We start from the raw sequence: 20,230 nt of genomic DNA on the forward strand, positions 1-20,230 counted from the left end.
CTCTCTCTCTCTGCCTGCCTCTCCATCTACTTGTGATTTCTCTCTGTCAAATAAATAAATAAAATCTTAAAAAAAAAAGTTGCAAGTTAGCTGGATAGGAAAGTTATCTAACCTCTTGTTTGGAGCATAGATGTCTTATCCTTTAAGTTTTCAAGTAAAATGTCATGTTGGTAGTCTTTACACCATCATGCAAGAAACTTAGACTGGACTAAGGAAGGAAGTTCCTTACAGGAAGTGGTATTAGGAGGACAGAAGGTCAAACCCTCACTGAGCAAGGCTCTCTGATACTCAAGTTTCCCCACCTGTAAAATGGAGGTAACAGGGGCGCCTGGGTGGCTCAGTGGGTTAAGCCGCTGCCTTCGGCTCAGGTCATGATCCCAGGGTCCTGGGATCGAGTCCCGCATCGGGCTCTCTGCTTAGCAGGGAGCCTGCTTCCTCCTCTCTCTCTGCCTGCCTCTCCGTCTACTTGTGATTTCTGCCTGTCAAATAAATAAATAAAATCTTTAAAAAAAAAAAAAAAAATGGAGGTAACAATTCTTCCCAAAGTTAACCTGAGGAGTAAATGAGATCGTGTATGTGAAAGGACAAAGCACACACAGAAACCTGGATTTTATTTCACCTTGAAGAATGGTTCAAAGTTAATAAATTCCCAGGGAACAAGTTTCAAAAAGGCGGATTCTTGGGGGTGGGGGGCGGGTGTCTTGAGGAAGGGCTGAGTTGCTGAGTTGGCTGGATGTGTCCCCTTCCTCTCCCCTAGATGTTGTCTATTATTGAAAGAGACAGGCTCTCATCAGCAAGGACCTGGGTTCTGCCAATTGTCAGTGGACAGCTGGACACAGGGCACAAGGGGAGAGCTCTCACCTATCATACAAATTTTTATGTAATCAGCATAAATCAAAATTAGGACTTGCATGAAAGGCTTTACACATCCTCTGTAGCTTTCCAAAAGCCTGTCTTCCATATCTCCTTGAGACCTTACCCTCCCCGCCCATTACAGGTGAAAAACCTCCCCTTCCCCATCTGCTGTCCTTCTCATCTCTTTATTTCAATTAGAAACAACACTGTTGTCAAGCTTTCTCATCTACCCTTTGAAACCTGCTACCGTTCTGTATATTTCAAATACATGATTACATTTCACCTCGTTCTCCAACAACTACATCAAGAAGGTACTGTTCCCTTCAGATTGTGGTGTGGAAATCAAGGTTCCCAGAGATTAAATTACTTCTAAGGTCACAAAGCTAGTAGTAGAATGAGAAGAAAAAGTTTTTAAAGCCAGGCTCTGACCCCAGGTTCAATGCCCCTTTCCCATTCTGCATTACCCTTTTGGCTAACAAGAGACAATAGTGAAATTAATGTGCCTCTTTCTGTGACCACAACAGACATTTTAAAAGGCAGCAGTAATTATATATTTTGCACCACTTATGCTATCATAATATTCCATTAATGCAATATCGAGTGATTATAAGAAATGTCACCCAAAAAACCATGGGTCGGGAATAAAGGGGAAAAAAAAGACGATTCTGATGTGTTTCCAAAAGCACGTCTCAATATCACGCAGAAATGAACCTCGGCAAGAACGTTACTTCAGTGTAAAGATAAATATATATAAAGCAAATAATCAGAGTTCAGTTTTGCCAATTTTATTGAACCAATAAAATTCCTACTAATAACAATGAAATAAATTTCTGCAAGTATAAATGTGATACAGTTTAACAAAACCCATTGTTCTGTACCTATAAATAGATTTTCAAAATGTCATAAAAAGTGCAGTTATGAATTGTTGTTAACATGTTTAATACACAGTTCCTTTATTTCAAATGTGTTTGTCTTGACCCACTAACAGTTCCTTCTGCATCTGTTCAAATAATATTACCCATCCCTCCAAAAAAAAAAAAAAAAAAAAAAAGCTATTAAAGCACTCCAATATTACACATAAACTGATCCATTCAGGTCAGCTTTAGTCAGAATTGTAAAATCGGCAACATAAGAAAAATAAAACCTACTTATACATACAAAAAGCTTTCATGGGTTCTATAAACTCCTTTACGGCTGACTCCCGTGGAGGGCATAATATAGTTGAAAAGGCTTATATGGTTAACTACCTTAGACGACTACATCTAGAGCAGGGTCTGGTTTGCCAGAATGAGTTTAAAGTGGCTGTTTATCAAGTCTGCTATTTCCAGAATTGAAACTATAAATACAGGACCGCCGTTTGACGCTGAAACCTGTGTGAATCCTAAGTTGCATCAATGATCTATTTGATAAAAGCTTATTCTAATTGAAAACCTTATATAGTAAGACTGACCTATATAGCAGTCTCAAAGATCATGTCATCTGCCTCACATTAGTCCAAAGTCACGTGCTTCGTAAAAAAAAAAAAAATTACAGTAACAAAGCACAGGACTACAAAGGCAAAACATCACAGCTTCTGATTACATTGAATAAAAAGTACCAAGGAACACAAAAGATAAATCTGTATTAATACTGATGAATTAAAGAACTATAATAGACATTTCACAGCATGCTACATATATCGCTCACAACTGAAGGATAAAAGGATGTCTAAAATTGAAAGTCAAGAAGTTGGCAATCGGATTTCATGTGCAATTCAGCTACAAAGTCTTAATATATACATTCATCATGTAGCCGCCCTGCAACAATCAGGAATTTTTTTTTTTTAAAAAGAGATTTCAAGTTCAAATCCTATTTCATAAGCTAAAGGATACATCCAGTTCTTCCATGACCAGGAAAGTTATTTTCGGGTTCAAAGGAGCTAATCTGAGGAGCAAGGCCATGTTCTGAGTTGACCTGACGGGGTTCTCTGTCACCTCGCTCAGACGGTGCACGTGGATGGGACTATTCTATTAGCATGGAGAAGATGCCGGACTGGCTTGGTTGGCTTCCTGTGTCTATCTTAATTTGGGCTGAAAAGAGTAGATATGAAGAGAAAGAGGAAGGGGAAAAACCGTATTTTCTTTCCGGAGAAGATCTATGGATGCAAAGAAAACATGCCCTAGACAGAGTTTGCCTCACTGTCCTTGATGAATAAGGGTACCACTGAACTCTTGCCTTTCCTTTTAGAGAACTCGTGAAATTCAGAAAAGAGAAAACAGTCTCTCAACATCCCAAAGGAAATGTCTTCCTACCCAGCTGATGGGTTTCCTTTATCCTTCCTTTTGATCTTTCCTGATGAGATCTAGAAGTCTGTGGAAATCTGTAAAGACCTATTAATTTAAGAAAGAGATGTAGAGCCACTATCATTTGCTAAGTGTCGAAAGGCACACACTCAGCCACTCAGAAGTCATGAACAATACTTCAGCATTTAAGACCAGAGGTTCTCTCTCCCTTTGATAATCTTTCTGTGGAAATTATACATTCATTTTTTTTAAGAGGTTCAACCGAGGGGTACAAGAAAAATAGACTGTTTTAGCAAAATTTATATACTAAAAATTCTATTTACCATACTTAGATTTACTAATGTTTGATGTTGTACTATCAGCTATAAGTAGAATGGGGTGTTTGTTCTAAAGGCTATTTTAGAAGATACGTTTCATTATCTCAAAGATTTCCACAAGCACTGGGAAAATATCAGATATTCCTTCTACTCCCCCCACTCCCAGATTTTTCCTTTTTCAATTCTCTACTTCATGGTGGTGCAGTCATAATGAATTTAAAGCTAGAACGAACACCTCATGACATATGATTTAGTAAAAACCATCCCTTCAGCGTCTATTATTAAGTCTCATTTCTTAACGACACATTGATTCACTCCTGGGCCCCTGAAGGCATTTCACTAGACTCTGCTGTCCGGCTGTGTTGCTCAGGAACAGAGTGTACAGCATTCAAATACCACCTCAGATTGGAATACTTTCTACTTCCAAACAGGGTCGTTCATCCTCAGGTCAGACAACCATTGGTAGAGCTACACGCCCCCTGTTAGAAACCTGACAGGGTTTCCATCCATGAAGGACACAGCTCGGGCACTGGCTGGAGAGGAAGAACTTGCTTCTTCCTCCTCTGTGCACATGTTCAGAGTGACAAAGTCTGGATAGACCTGAAATGCAGCCAGGGGAAGACCAACTACGAAGTCAATGCATTCCCTTTCTGTCCCATCCCCTCCCTCACCCCCATGACAGCAGGGTAAGAAAGGAGATGAGAAGCTTAGTCTGACCCAGGAAAGTTTGTCCAAACTCTGATGTACCCAATTTTGTGGTATATTTTCCATGTTATATATCAAATGGGCTTGTGTGATCCAATGGGATCGCCTGAACACCCTTTGTCCCATGTCCTTCTATTAAGAACTGTGTTTCACGGCTCAAGCGACAGCAATCAAACAAGTCTCTGAAACACCAGCCGTTTCTATGCCAGAAGGTTCCTGTTCCACCGAAGGGTGATGGATCGATCTGGATTGCTAGAGAATTTTAAATGTACATTCAAATAACTTGGACTGACACCAGTCTTTATTCCCTAATAAAGATCCAGTTTAGGATGGTAACTCAGTCACGTTAAAGTCCCACTAAATGCTAAGTTCTGCATGATAGAAATAGTTCCATTTCTGTATCATGTATAAATATAAAGACTTCTACTTTGATAGAAGGCAAAAATCTTCTATGATTTATTAAAATATGGAAGTAGCATTACTGAACAACAGAGAGTGAATCCATGAAAAGGTTGGATACTCTGAATTTATAGGCTCTTTGGGGATGAGGTAGAGGACAGCAAGATATTTTGGCAGTCGGGAAAGGGGAAAAAGAACATGGGATGGACAGGACTCCACTTGGTGCAGCATGGTATCTGGTAGGGTGTCCAGGGCGAAGGTTAGCCAAAATGTAGCTGGACGGTTGAGGCATGTAGGGGAGCTGGGACAAAGTCCTGTTCTTAATGACTGGGGAAAAAGTAACTCAGAAAAGTAAATGCTGGTGATTATCAGCAGGTGGCTGGTGATGTTTGGCTTGGATGGTGGCCAAGGTGGGCTGAGGGCAGGGGTGGGGGGAAGCAAGCGTGGAGAAGGTTGAGGCACTTGGGGGAAAGAAAGCAGGCAGGGAAGGGTGGACCGAATGCGGGTCGGAACTCCCAAAGGGAAGATTCCTTGATACTAGGTGTAGGATGCTGAGGATGGCCACACTCAGAGTGATGGTCCATGTGTTCTTTGACAACCTCTTCCTTCCTCACAGGGCTCTCTCTGCCTCTGCCTCTAGGGTCCATTTCGCCACAGCTGCTTTTGTTCTAGGTCTCACCTGAGTGGACAATGCTCACAAAGCCAAATTAGCATGGAAATCAGCTCCACACATGGAGGAGGCATTTAAATTCTGGTGACTGAGAGGAATACATTCATGTTACAGTACTGTTCTGAGGAAAGACTCCATAATTTGATTCTCAGTCTCCAGAGGGATACAGTAGGGAAACACAGATAAAGACGACGGCCACGGGGAGTGGGTTCTGATGAGACAAATTAAGTAACTTTGCACTCGATCTGAACTGAGGGGCCGCATGTCTCTTAGGGTGCTGTGGAATTACACCACCAAGAAAATTCCAGGTACTGTTCATATATCATTATTGTTGTATGCTTTTTACTTCGTGCAAGACCGCCTATTTGCAGAAAAGAAGAAAAAGTCTGTTAGATAAAGAGTTTAAGGTCTTGCTTTTCAGAGGAATGATTTTGAATTGTCTTCAAAACACAACACAACACAAAACAAAAACCTCATTTTACTACCACAGTGCAAATCATTTCTATCACATGCACTGAAATTTATTATTTTTTTTCCCTTGACGAGCTAGTGGTCTTTAAGAGTTTAAAAGAATCTTACGGTCATATTTGCATGGTGAACTATTTTTAAGTATAGATCTTTAATTTTTTGCCAATCATTTTATTTTGCCATGGCATAAAAACCCAGGATTTTTGGATTAAAAAACTCTATAAGGTGGAAGAGGAGGAAAAAAAAAAAAAACTGCTCTGGATAATGTTTAGTCTTCAGAAGAATTTAAGAACTTTAGGAGACTTTATAACACAATTAAAATAGGGGCTCTGGTTCATATATGGTTTTAATATAAAGTTTCCACTGAGTTTTCTGTTCTAAAAGAGCCCTGCATTGCTCTGCCATTATTTGGGTTTAAAGTCATAATTAAAGGCCAAGGCCATGGCCTGGATTCCACATTAGTCATCTTTTATGGTAAAAATACCCCAGATGGGATGAAGATTCTTCCTGGGACTAAGATAACACATGTGGTTCAAGAAGGTAAAGAAGGTAACAGGTGGTCTCATCTCAGAAAGCCTCTTTGCCGCTGATTATCATGAGTCCATCTGAGGGGGTCTAAACTGAAGGATCAAGTGGGGCGGCTGCCACCGCCAAGCGATCCGCTTCCGGAACAGAGTTGCCTTCTGACGGGAGAGTACTCAGGTATTTCCTATGGTGATCTGAGAAATCACGAATTTCTACTGAAGCTGGGAAGTGAATAGACATTGATCAAGCATATACATAGGTGGGTTGTTAGACTAATTTTAACATGATAAGCAAGGAAGTCAGAGAATTCACATTCGCATGTGCTTTTTTTTCCCCCCCAAGTACACTTGCACGTTTAAAGTTTGGCACAATGTGAGCCCCCAGGTGTAGGTTAGCATACCGTAGAATCACGTCGTTACACCAATTGAACCAGATATCTCTTTTAAAAATATCACATTTTAATATAAAAAGCTATACTATAAATTACTACATAGTAAATTCAATACTCTGAAAAAATACCACCCTGGAAAACCACATCAGAATTTCAAGTTTGCGTTAGAGAAGGTTCCTAGCAAACTTGTTTAAAATGGTATTCATGCCCCGGAATGCTGCACATGCTGTAGCTTACTGGGGGTGCCCTAGCACCCCCGGAAGTCGATTTTTCTAGGCTGGTTCACTGAGGTTCATAAATATATTGTTTTGTTTTTGTTTATAGGTCCAAGTGGACTTAGGTTCCTGATTACTGAGGAGATAGATCAATGCAGAGCTAAAAAGAAACTTTGCTAGAAAAGAGATCTAGTAAAGGCACTAAATATTTCCAAAACCCAAACTCCAACTACTTAATGTAAAAAGTTCTGGGGGTAAAAAAATAAAAGACAAAAACTAAGTGGCCATTTTTGTTACTTACACCTTGTTTCCCCTTTTGGTCTAAAGCTCATATTGTGTTCTGTGAGAATTTCTCTTTTTCCTTTTATAAAGATCGTTTCTAATCCTGTAACACAGGTCACCTGCACAACATAGAGGGCTATTAAATGAAAGGACTGTAGGAAAAGGAAACAAAACAAAATAAAAAGAACCAAACCCAGATGTCAAGAATAAAAGACATCCCCAACTTGAAAAGTCCTAAGGTTGGGGACATCAAATGAACATTTATGCTATCATCTATGTTTTGTCATTTTCCTACTTTCCGTGCAGTTAATACATCTCTGTATAACATGATGCTGAATAAAATCAACATATGGTATATGCATTTAAACAGAAGAGATCTGGCATGAATTCTCTGAATAGTATCTTTAAATAAACCACCCTGTCTTAAAAAATATTAGTGATTTTTTCCTCACACGCAAGATCTCACACAAGATCCTGGGATCGAAAAATGCAGAACGGCCTCATGTTTGTAGGCTTACAGTCACCTTTCTATTTTCTTGTCTGGAACAAAATCTAAAAGAAAGCAACCTAACGTGTTGTACCAGAAACAGATGACGAATGGATAGGCCGAACAAAAACACTCATCCACGATTCTTTCATGACAAAAACTCCTACAAAACAAGTAAGGAAGTAAGTCTAAGACGAAATCTTTGTGGGAACCCTAACGGAGAATTTTGACAATATTATTTACTATGAACAAATGGAGCAGTTTTGTTTTTTGTTTTTTTTTTTTTTTTTTTAAATCAGCATGTTTAAAATTCAAGTCACCCTTAATTAACCAAAAAGTGTTTAAGCAGTGCAGTTGTGTCCTACTGGATAGCTGTAAGCATCTCTTTAGGCACTTCACTGGTTCATTAACACAAGACAAATTAAAGCTATAAACACATTAGGTTGTGCTCTGTGAATATAGTCTAATCAAGCAACATAAACCAATGCAAAAATGTGACTTTTTGGATGCTTATTCCTCCCCTAAGACTTGATATTTTTTTAAAACCAGTTGTCCAAAGAGACTTTTTCCCCCCTGGGGAAGGGGGTGCTTTGGCATTAGGAAAAGAATATCGTTCAACCCCAGTAAGGCAAAAGCCTTGCGCGATAAAGAAACTGGAACAAATTTCTTTATGGCTCTGTTCAAAAGGACACTTCCGCAATGACGTAATGGGGTGGGGGGTTCTGCGGAGTACTTTTTCCCAACATATTGCACTTTTTTTTGTTGTTGCTGTTCAATCACATTAATGCATAGAAACACAATTTTTACCTCTGAATATTCAACTGTTCAACCTATTAGAAGGAAAATAACAGGAAAGAAGTTCTAAAGGCCTACTAGGAAAAAAATACAAGTATATTAACCTTCCTCTGCTTAACTGCAATACAGAAAACACTATGAGAAAAGAAAAATGTGCAAAGAAACTTTTTGGTCAATCTTGTGTGGGTAAAGGCTTGGACGTGCCGACCGAATGAACTGTGAGCAGCTCTGAGAGCACTGATTATCCCGGTGACCGAGGATGGCTGTCCGTGATAGAAAGGATTGTGCATAATTTCACTTTTAATATATACATCTGATATGGAAAACGGAAACTTCTGTTTCCGAAGAGAAAGAAAACAGCTGAATTTGGCATTTCAGTAGCATGCTATAGAATTCATCATGATTAATTTCACATTAAATTATGGACAATGGCTGTATCACATTTCACGTTATCGCCAATAGCAGTAAAAAAACCAAAACCAAAACAAAACAAAAAACAAACAAAAAAACCCAAAAACAAACAAAAAAAACCCCCACAAACAGTGCCTGACAAATAATCTCCTGGGGACACAGACACGTGTCCTGTGAGCAGCTTAATTCAACAGCGCATGCTTCTCCTCCACCAGATTTAGGACACAACATTAAAGTTTAGAATGGCCAGAGGAGGTCATTCTGTGCTGAATTCCACTAGCTGAAAAACAATTGCTTGAGCAGATTGTAAGCGCTTTTCCTTACTTTAAAAAAAAAAAAAAAAAAAAAGAAAGAAAAGAATACACATACGTACAAACCCCAAAGCGCTGAAGTTAAGCATTAATAAACCAGGTTCATGATTTATGATCAGTATCCAAAAAATCCAGCTATAAAACAATGCAAAGTAGTGCTCCTCAGTATTATTTTTGCAATTGTTAGTAATGTTAAGCATCAAGAAAAAGAAAACACGTCATTGCACATTACAGCCGCCAGAAAGAACGGCTAAACTTTGCCACTAGAGAATTGAAAAATTTTGATGCTACATCACAAACAGCTTCTGATGTGTGTCTTGTGTGAAAAGGTCTTTCCACACGTAGGACATTTTCGCTGGGTGATGATGCTATCAGGTCAAATGCCGAGTTATGGCACGAAGCGCATAAAGGAGTTCAGCCTGCATCCGCGCTTCCATTAGAAGTAGATTCACATGAACCTAGAAATGAAAATGTTATCTCCTTAGTGACCGGTATAAACAACTGAAAAAACTTACTTTTTATCTTTAAACATATCAGACATTCATGAACGTTTACCCATTTGGGTGTTATCTACACACATAAATGATGTAACGCTCATTGACGAAAGCTGTTAAAAAAAAAAGCAATGGGTCTTGTGAGCAGTGAAAATGACTGCTAAAAGCCTGGAAAATACCAATCATTATGTCAAGATATATATTAGGAAAAGCCAATCAATCTCCTGGATTATGCAATAACTTTTAAACGCATACACACACACACACACATACACACAAGAATACTATGCAGCCATCAAAACCCCCCAAATCTTGCCATTTGCAATGGTGTGGATGCACCTAGAGGCTATTACGCTAAGTAGAAATAAGTCAATCAGAGAAAGACAATTATCATATGATCTCACTGATATGAGGAATTTGAGAGGCAGGGCGGGGTGGTCATGGGGGAAGGGAGGGAAAAACGAAACAAGATGGGAGGGAGACAAACCATAAGAGACTGTTGGTCTCAGGAAACAAACTGAGGGTTGCTGGAGGGGAGTGGGTGGGAGGGACAGGGTGGCTGGCTGATGGACAATGAGGAGGGTATGTGCTATGGTGAGCGCTATAAGACTGATGAATAACAGACCTGTACCCCTGAAACAAATAATACATTATATGTTAATAATATATATACACATATGTATATGTATATATATATTTATTTATAAATAAATAATTTATATTTATTTCCTGCAAGTGCTACTATCTTTCACTCATCAAATCTTATAGGTCTAAATCTTAGAGGTCTAAAAATCAGCTCTACACTCACTAGAGCCTATGTTCATTACTTGGAAAGCTTTTAAACAACATTTTTAAACAATATTTCTTACTGGATCCTTGAAAGATCCTTAGGTAAAAACCTGAAGCCTAAAGCAGTTTGTAATTAGCGTCTGGTCCTTGTTAGATTTGGGTAGCTCCCTGTAGTCTTTCAGATACAACTGTGAACAAGCCTCTAAATTTTGGGGGAGATACACCCTAGCTGATAGATTAAAATGAATATCCACTTTTTTTTTTGAAATTTACTACAATGTTTTTGATATTATATTTATTTTTATAATGTTCTACAGGTTAGACATGCTATTAGGTATATTCTCTTGATGAGTAAAGAGAATTTCTAGATACAACCTGGTAAAGGCAGAAAATCTATTGCAAACATATAAACAGAGCATAAAGATCCATCAAGAAGTATGCTGGCGGTAACACGGGTGTTTATCTGATGTGGGATTGTCTCTAAGGCTTCAAAAAAATCGGTTAGGTTTGGAGGTCATAACAGCCTCTGCCAAGGTCATAGAATTAACTAGTGATTATTGGGACCCTAAAGAGATTTTTTTTTTACTCTCAAAATCTTGGAAACTGGTATACATGGAAGATTCTTCGACTTACAGGTTGAAAAGACCTAGGATATAATGTTGGTAGAGATCCTTAACATTTATTAGGTCTTAAACAATGATTTCTATACATTTCATCCAAAGAAATATTCTTATATAATGGTACATACATTTGGCTCAAAGGTCATGCATTAGATTATCAAAATACTAAATTACCAAGTTGGAATGAGAAACTGTTGTTCTAATAAGTCAACTCTAGTGGCTAGAGTTAATCTCTAATCCAACATACCTTCTGGGCCTGGCCCAATCATTAGGTTTGATTTTTATGAATCATGAGAATGGTAGACATTTGCCTAAAGGTACTTTAAAAATATCAATATCTGGACCCAGCCTTTCAAAGGCTGATGCTACAAGTGTGCTGTACCCACAACACTGGCTGAAACACAGAACCAAAATTTAGTTAATATTCAGTAAACTGGAATTTAAACACATTTTGAAAAGACAGCCGAATGATGTCACTTCTTTTCTTTAATGGCACTAACTTATCAATATTTTCCTGTATAATGTTTGCTGATCGTTACTAATTATACCAGACACAGGCCTAAGGTGTCTATAACGTCGAGTCATGAAACACACCTTTTCTGAGTGCTTGAACTGACGCCAGTAACTATCATACATGCGCTTGGTGGTTCTCTCTGGATAGCAGGTCACTGTCTTAATGTAAACCTTCAGGCTTCGTTCAAGTAATTGATTAACTTCTCCATAATCATAGTCATCATACCTACGGGCCAAAGACAAATAAAAAAATCAAAATTTCTGATTTCTAAGTCGGTATCAAGAAATGTTTACAGTCTAGCAATTCAATACCAGAAACTCATTAACTAATTGTTGTCACAAATATTTCTGGGTGTTTGTTAGGTGCTGTGTCCTTTCCATGGAGCTTTCTAGTCACTGGTGATACAGAGATGAACAGAATAAACGAAGATCTCCAGTCCCATGGAGTTTAAATCCTACTGGAGAAGAAAGTTAAAACATAGACAAGCATGTGATCTGTTGGGGGCTGGTCACTGCTGTGGAGGGAAAGGGAAAGGGGTTTGTGAGAAGAAAAGCTGCGCTTTTTAGGCAGGGGGTAAGACTGTTCTCTGAGGAGAAGGTGTCAGCGGAGAGCCCTGAGGTGGTAGTCATCATGGGGGGCAGAGGGAGTGACCCACTGTGTCCCACGCTGCTGATGAATCAAATGCGACAGGAACTGAGCCCTGAGCCCTGGGAGGAGGGTCACAGGCAACCTCGCCCAAGAGGGGTTTTGTTGGTGTGGTGCTGTAGTGCATTCAAGAGGGAATGGGGGATAAAATAGTGAGCAAGTAAGCAACACTTTGACAAAGAGATGGGCTGTGTGTGGGAGCAGGAAGACAAGGCAAAGGCTAGAAGGCAAAGGAGGAGGAAGAAAGGAATTTTTTCTAAAGTTGAGAGAAGTCACAGCAGTGTGTATATACTGATGGGAAAGATCCAGTGAAGAGGGTAAAGTTGGTTTTGCAAGAGAGAGAGGGAAGAATTTTTTTTTTTTTTTTTTTTTTTTTTTTAATGTAGGGGCTTGAACTCAAGACCATGAGATCAAGACCAGAGCTGAGATCAAGAGTTGGATGCTTAACTGACTGAGACACCCAGGGTCCCCAGGAACAAGGAACTTTTATTTTTATTTATAGTTGACATATCATATGATATTAGTGATAGGTGTAGGACACAGTGATTCAGCATTAATATGCTCCACAAAATGCTCCCCACCAATGTAGTTACCATCTGTCACCATACAAAGTCATTACAATCTTACTAACTGAAGTCCCTGGGCTGAGACACTGCATCTCCACGACTTACTTACTTTGTAACTGGAACTTTGACCTCTCGATCCCCTTTACCCACTTAGCCCTCTCCTTCCTCTCCCCCAGTAGCCATCAGTTTGTTCTCTGTATCAGTCTGTTTCTGTTTCTGTTGCTGTTTACTTTTTAGATTTACCCTCAGGTCACAGAGATCTCAAGCAGGCAGAGAGGCAGGCAGAGAGAGAGGAGGAAGCAGGCCCCCCACTGAGCAGAGAGCCCGACTCGGGGCTTGATCCCAGGACCTTGGGATCATGACCTGAGCCAACGGCAGAGGCTTAACCCACTGAGCCACCCAGGCGCCCCCCTTCCGTTAATTTTTAACCCAAACATATGCTTAGTTAAAAAATAAGAATTCAAACATCTTATATGAGCTTTATTTGGTAGCATCCAACATGTTAATATAATCACCATAACATCTGTCATGTATGGTCTTGAACATAATTTATCACAATTGAATTGAATTGTTAGTATTTATTTTTCTTCAAGTAGGTAGTTATGACGTATGTGTTTTAAAATGTGATGATTCAGTGTTAAGTTATTGTCTGGAATGATATATGAGCAAACAGCATAGTTAACTACCATCATGCCCGTGTCTTCTAGGTAGAATGCTTGACTATTAGCTGATGTTTCAGGAAAATTTTTTTACATTAAAATGATAGAAAATACTTTGCTTAGCAAATTGAATTCTAACTCCATGCCATAAAGGCTTTCTGTGACTATATTAGAAAGGAGAAAGTAGAGTCAAATTGAATGTATTCGTAACTGGGCATTTTTTCTTTCTGCAAATCTATCTCCATAAACGCCTTCAAAACCCAGCTCAAAAAGGCACATTCTCCCAAAAAAGCTTTCCTGATTAGACCATTCAATCTCACTCACTCATTTACTCACTGTCCTCTCCATGCCAAATTTCTAAATTTAGAGGCCATTAATTTATATTGACTGATAGTTTCATTTCAGTGTTCTTATGTGAGCTTTATGAAGACACAATCTATCCCAGTTTTATTTATACCCTAATTACCATTCCTTTTTAAATAAACAAACAAACCAGCATTTATTACAGTGGGCCGAAGAGGCACAGTAAACATTCTTTAACTGCCTAATTCTTCCAGGAAGGATACTTAAATTGAGTCCGATTCTCTTGTATCCCCCAATGATTACTGATACTTTTTTTTTCCCTCCTTAGTAAATTCTCATTACTGTATTTACAGGTGCATGCTAAGATTCTGAACAGTCAAACAAGGAAAAATGTTCTTCTATAAATTGGAAGTCATTTTTCAAAATCAGAAGTCCACTTGTAGTATTTTTCTCCCCAGGGCTTTATAGCACTAAAAAGAACGGGAGCAGAACTTGGGTCAGAACTGTCACTTAGAAATGTTTAAAATGGTCTTGACGACAAACGTACCTGATTCCAAACATACAGTGAACGTAGTTAAATAAAGCTCTGCGCAGCGTGGTTGTGTCAACATCCTCATGGGAGGCCATAGTGTTATAGGTGAGATTGTAGACCATGCGGAACTTCTCATCAAGAAGATGTCCAATGTCAGAATAAAGTCTGTTCACCAGGGAGAACCCATGATTTTCCCAGGTATAGTCCTGAAAGAAGAAATTGTATCCAGTTACCAAATGGGCAGTCTCCATTTAAATTCCATGTTTGTGGGAAACAACTACTGAAGCAAGGAAGTGAAGATATTTCAAATGTATTCTAAGTTGACAGGCTTACTAAGAATCCTTCACATCGGTTCTTGGATCGGAGCGCCATGCAGTTTCCTCAGTGGGGTCCCTGGTTGGACATATTGGTGATGAACTCTGGCCTCCCCCTGAAGTCGGGTACTATGCAAACTACATCCTTATCTGGAAGAGCCCCAGGAAATCTGAGAAAATTCCCATGTGACCAAACCTACTCAGTGATACGGACAATTAGCAGATTAGTGAAACAAGTGCAAAGGAGTCTGTCTTAATTCAAACTTCCACTCTCTTGGAAGCCACATCGCTACTGTGACTCTGGCCTCTAGGGGTTTTGGTGGGGTAGCCCTTAATCCCAGAACTACTGGTATATGATCTTACTACAAAATGCCATTTTATTATAAATGTAACTTTGTCGCTTGATTTTCTCCCTGCTCCTTAAGAAAAAAAAAGCTACGAACATTATACAATTACCATGTAATGTTGCAAGTAACCGAATGAAACCATTTCCTTTTGCCTTCTTAGAGGCGGAAACATTGAAATAATAATTTATCTACTGGGAGATCAAATTAGACTGGGCCAAAAACGAGATTACATAAAAAGATCTACAGACTCTATCAAGTTAGAAGGCAATGGACTTACATCTCAACATTTCACAGTTAAAACGACAATATTTCTTCTCTAGTTTCTCTGAGTTAAAGGCATCTTATACCTGAGCTCGGAATGTTGGCAAATGTTCTTCTCCTCGTCTGGCAAAGTCCTCATACCCAAAACCAGGGTCTTCAATATATCGGGAGACATCAGATGTTATAATCATGTCATCTTCAAAATCTGAGGACAATAATGAACAATCTAGAATAAAGGAAACTGTGCATAGAACAATGAAATGCTCCATTTCCCTCCACTTTTTAGCTTTCCCATGGATTTTCAAAGTGACAATATTGACTTCTTGGCTTACGTCTGAATTCAATTTCAGTTCAACTGTGTTACGGAATACTGGCGATCTTAACATTTAACTGTACTTGTCTGGGCAAAAACATGACTCCACTGAAACAGCTAAGCAGTAGCCGTGAAGAATCAACATCCTAGCTTTCCTTATTCAGAAGAGGAAGATGGCACAGTGCTTTGAGTACAGAGCTTAAACATCAAGAAGTGGGTTATGGGGAAAGAGAAGACAGGAAGGTGAAAGGTAACCTGAGTGGACTTTAATGTTAAGATAGAATTTGTGAAAATTTAATAGTACGTCATATGGATGTGTTCATGCTGAAAATCAGTGCAATCTCATCCATTTTTGGCTCACAAAGAGGCATTTGGGGAGAAGGTCTGGGAAGGGAATTGGAACAAGGAGGAAAGTGACCTTCTGGGTGCCACCATTATTCAGAGCTGGCTTGGGCACTAGAATAGGAAGGGTCAGTTTGAGAAAATCCATTGAGTTTGACACCTAACCCACGTGCGCTTTTCTATGTACATGGAAATAAAAAAGCATATAAAGTACGAAGTAAAACAATGTGTTGATAAGATTGTGATCAGAATATTATAAGTGGCATTCAGGAAGATTGGAAGACTACAACAATCTTTTAAGATGGCTGACTTCTGCATACTTGATAATATTAAAAATCTACCAATGAAAAATTTAAGAGCCAAATGCATGTTAATTTTGCTTCAAGAAAATTCTCACTCACTTTTTTTTAGGGTAGTTAGTCTGTCTTTATAATTACTTTTTTTTATTTCAATCACCGAAAGGGAATGAACAGCTTTTATTTACCAACTCCTATTTTAGAAAATGAACATAATGTTTTCAAAATTTAAAAAAAGGCTCCTTCAATGCAAAGAACAATATTTTCTTATTAAGAATTTTAATCAATATCAAATAAATGTAATACTTAATAATTAATAAACAACCAGTAAACAGTTTCTAAAATAATTTTTTAGCATTTTATTTACTTACTTGAGAGAGAGAAAGATAGCAGAAACATGAGGTGGTGAGAGGGGCATAGGGAGAGAGAGAAGCAGACTCCTTGCTGAGCAGAAAGCCCTACTCGGGGCTCCATCCCAGGACCCTGAGATCATGACCTGAGCTAAAGGCAGATGTTTAACCCACTGAGTCATTCAGGCGCCCCACCTAAACAATTTGATGGCATAAGAACTGGACAGTCTTGAGAGGTTTAAAAGAACAGTTACAATTACAGTAATTCATCCAAAAGATCTAGTAAATTAGTAGTGTCTTCATTATCTTACTCTTTGCTATTTCATGAAAATCCTAGCAATAATTACTCTTTCCTCACAAGGTTGAATCCTTAGGTCACTGCCATGGACTAATAGGGTGCTCGATAATGGCAGGAAAGATCAACTACCCAGGCTATCCAACTCTGGAAATATTAAAGTTCTTACCTAACTTCTTTATTACCCATGATGCAAAGAGACTGACATTTGTTGAGTACTTTTTTAATTTGTTTGTCACGAGAGCCCAAGCAGAGAGAGTGGCAGGGCAGAGGGAGAAGCAGGCTCCCTGCTCAGTGCTGAGCAGGGAGCCTGATGTGGGACTTGATCCCAGGACTCTGGGACATCACCTGAGCCAAAGGCAGACATTTAACTGACTGAGCCACCAAGGCGTCCCTGCTGAGTACTTAATATACACCAGGTACTATGCTATATGCTTAATATCAATTTTTTGTTTTATTAATGCAAAAAGAAATACCTTCTTAAGAAATTAGTAAACTAACTGTAAGCTACTAGTAGCACTGTCTGTGCCGTAAGAATGAACTACAATGCAAATTAGTTTAGGATGGTGTGGCAAATTTGTGAACTCTGAACTACTTAATCTGATCGGAAGCTTTTAAGTGACTTTCAGTTTTCTAAAGTGAAATCTTGGGCTTATCCCTAGCCCAACCCACGACAGCTGCTTTGTCTCCTTGGTCTGCAGAACTCTGTTTGGGTAAATGGAAACATGTGAAAAATGGCGTTTTCAATGTTCTGTCTCTCCATATTTACGAACGAGGTTATGTTTCCTTAATTCAGTCCATCACATACTAATCAACAGAAACAAAGAAAAAAAAATCGAAAATGTGGTTAGTGATCACCGACCCTGCTAAGAACACTAGGAGTTTTGTGGGCTGTGCAGTAAAATCACCCCAAGAAGGTGAGTGAGAACTAAAGTCTGCAAAACAAGTTTCTCCCCTGATGTGATCTCTCCACCCACACTGCACAAGCAGTTGATTTCACTGGGCAAATACCGATTCTGGAGTTGACTATCACACAGCTGGTTCATTTGATGTTGATGTTAGTTTCTGATTTGCCCATAAACATTTTCAACTTGTCATACGACTTTGAAACATTTTAAAATAAACAATAATGAGCACCTGGACTCCAACAAGATAGAATTTATCCTATGAATAATATCCATTTATTCATTTTAAAATTAGGAGTCAATCAAGACCTGTCTTCTAGACCATTTTGTTCATAGAAAGAAATGTACACAGGTCTCTCATACTACAGATCGTTTTTTTCAAATTTAAGAAGATCAGTACTCTGATCAACAAATCTAAAACTCTAATTTCAATTCTTTTTTTTTTTTTAAGATTTTATTTATTTATTTGACAGAAAGAGATCACAAGCAGGCAGAGAGGCAGGCAGAGAGAGAGGGGGAAACAGGCTCCCTGCTGAGCAGAGAGCCTGATGCGGGGCTAGACCTGAGCCAAAGGCAGAGGCTTAACCCACTGAGCCACCCAGGCACCCCTCCAATTTAATTCTAACTAAACAAATATTTCCAAGTCTGGACTCAAAGGAAATAGCATTTTGCACATTGGCTCAATTCTGCTGTCCCAAACATAATGCAGAAAACACTCTATTATAGTAACGGAACAGCCTTCTAACTTGAAAAACAAAAAAAGAGTAAGAGCTGGTTAACTCTTACCAAGCTATGGAATACTACCTCTGTAGAACATTTTAAACATTTATTTTCTTCCAAAGGCTTGAACAGCAATTCTTAGAATCTCCACATGGAATCTGGAATGCTTTATCACACAGGTCAAACCAAGAAATTCATTATAGAAAAAAATACATTTCTATTTCCATTTTAAAACATGGTAAGGTTATAAAAAGGACTCATGTAGCTACTCCACAGAGTCATTTTTCTGTTACCTTTGTGTGACCAGCAAATGTAGTACTGGGAATGCTGAAGGGTAAACAACGAAATGACTTATTTCCTTGTCCGATTTACAAATGATACAGCCTCTTCTGTCAAAACTAGAACATAATTTTTGGCGACAACCTAAGACTTGCTAGTCAAAATTCACCACCGTACGCAGCAGGAGTCCCTACTCAAGGATTCAAGAAGGTAGAGGCGGGGGTTCAAAATATATTTTCAAGGGGTGCCTGAGTAGCTCAATCAGTTAAGTGTCCAACTCTTGATCTCAGCTCGGGGCTTCATCTTGGGGTCATGACCCACGTTAGGCTCCATGCTGGGTGTGGAGTCTACTCAATAAGAAAACAAAACAAAACAAAACAAAACAAAAGAAGCTCTCAGAAGAGCTTTGATTAAAGAAACAAAATCTATTTTTTAAAATAATTTTTTATTTTTTTTATAAACATATAATGTATTATTAGCCCCAGGGGTACAGGTCTCTGAATTGCCAGGTTTACACACTTCACAGCACTCACCATAGCAGGAAACAAAATCTATTTTCCACATTAAAAAACGACTAAGGGAAATAAAACATTTATATCCCTCAAGCTCTAGTGATGTTCGAGAAGCTCTTAAAAATTAATGTCTAAAAGCAAATAAAGGGGCTCAGTGGGTTAAAAGCAAATAGAGATTACTAGCCTTAATAAAAATCTTTACATTTTATAATCTTGGTTTCCCTTGAAGGTTCACCCTAGGCTTATGATTTTCCTCTGTCCCATGTGTTCCCTCCGGATGGTTTTTTATAAACAACTCTCCTGGTTTTAACGCCCAATAATATGCTGATAATTTCCAAAATTTTGTCTGGAGTTTAAAAGCCTGTCCTGACCTTCAGACCATCTGCCAGGCCCTCAGTACTATGGGTGGTTTGTAGACTGGCAGCCTGGCCACCACAAGGAGGAATGAGAGCCATGTGTCCTCTCAGTTCCTAGACCAGACTGAATCAGAATCCGCCTATCGGTGAGATTCCCAAGTGACACAATGCAATGGAAGGTTAAGAAGCAGTATACTAGACATCTCCAGACTTCAGGTTTTACAGGCCTCTTAGCTCAAAATGTCCAAAATACGACAGGCTGCATGCTTCTTAAGGCTAGAAATGTTATCATGATAAAGCCTCTGTTTACCTAACCGACCTATGTGATGACATTACCTGCTTCATGATTTATGCCCAATCGCTCCTGTGCCCAGCATCCTGTTTCCTTAGGAGGGGGCCTTGGCTCCATCGATTATTTACCACCGACGCCAGCCACTGCCTGACTCCCTTGCATTCGAGTCCCCAAGACTGGAGGAAGTCTTCCTCAAGGACCCCTTCTATGCACACTCTTTCCCCACTGAGGCTGGATTCAGGGTCCTCTTCTAGGTTCATATACTGCTCACACTCTGCTATGGATTGAAACTGTTTCTCTCCCACCAGCAAGGAGTGTGCCCAGAAGGCAGGAATCGTCTCTTATTTAGCCTGAAAACCTTAGTACCCACTACAGGGCTGAGAACATTAAGGGTACTCAGTAGCTGCAGAATG

The 20,230-nt window shown here is 39.1% G+C and overlaps 1 protein-coding gene across 3 annotated transcripts in view; it reads right to left on the minus strand.

Moving 5' to 3' along the window:
• Positions 1-1,618: 1,618 nt before the first annotated feature.
• SESN3 (sestrin 3) overlaps positions 1,619-20,230 on the minus strand; it is a 73,969-nt gene continuing 55,357 nt past the window's right edge. For all 3 annotated transcript variants that reach the window (XM_059413101.1, XM_059413121.1, XM_059413111.1), the window contains exons 7-10: positions 15,244-15,362; positions 14,251-14,441; positions 11,611-11,755; positions 1,619-9,571 (exon numbers count right to left, since the gene is read on the minus strand). In XM_059413101.1, coding sequence (XP_059269084.1) covers positions 9,485-9,571; positions 11,611-11,755; positions 14,251-14,441; positions 15,244-15,362 — 542 coding nt within the window. In that variant the 3' untranslated portion in view covers positions 1,619-9,484. The remainder of the gene's footprint in view (positions 9,572-11,610; positions 11,756-14,250; positions 14,442-15,243; positions 15,363-20,230) is intronic.

This window comes from Mustela nigripes, chromosome 1, assembly GCF_022355385.1.
Source record: "Mustela nigripes isolate SB6536 chromosome 1, MUSNIG.SB6536, whole genome shotgun sequence".
NCBI lineage: Eukaryota > Metazoa > Chordata > Mammalia > Carnivora > Mustelidae > Mustela > Mustela nigripes.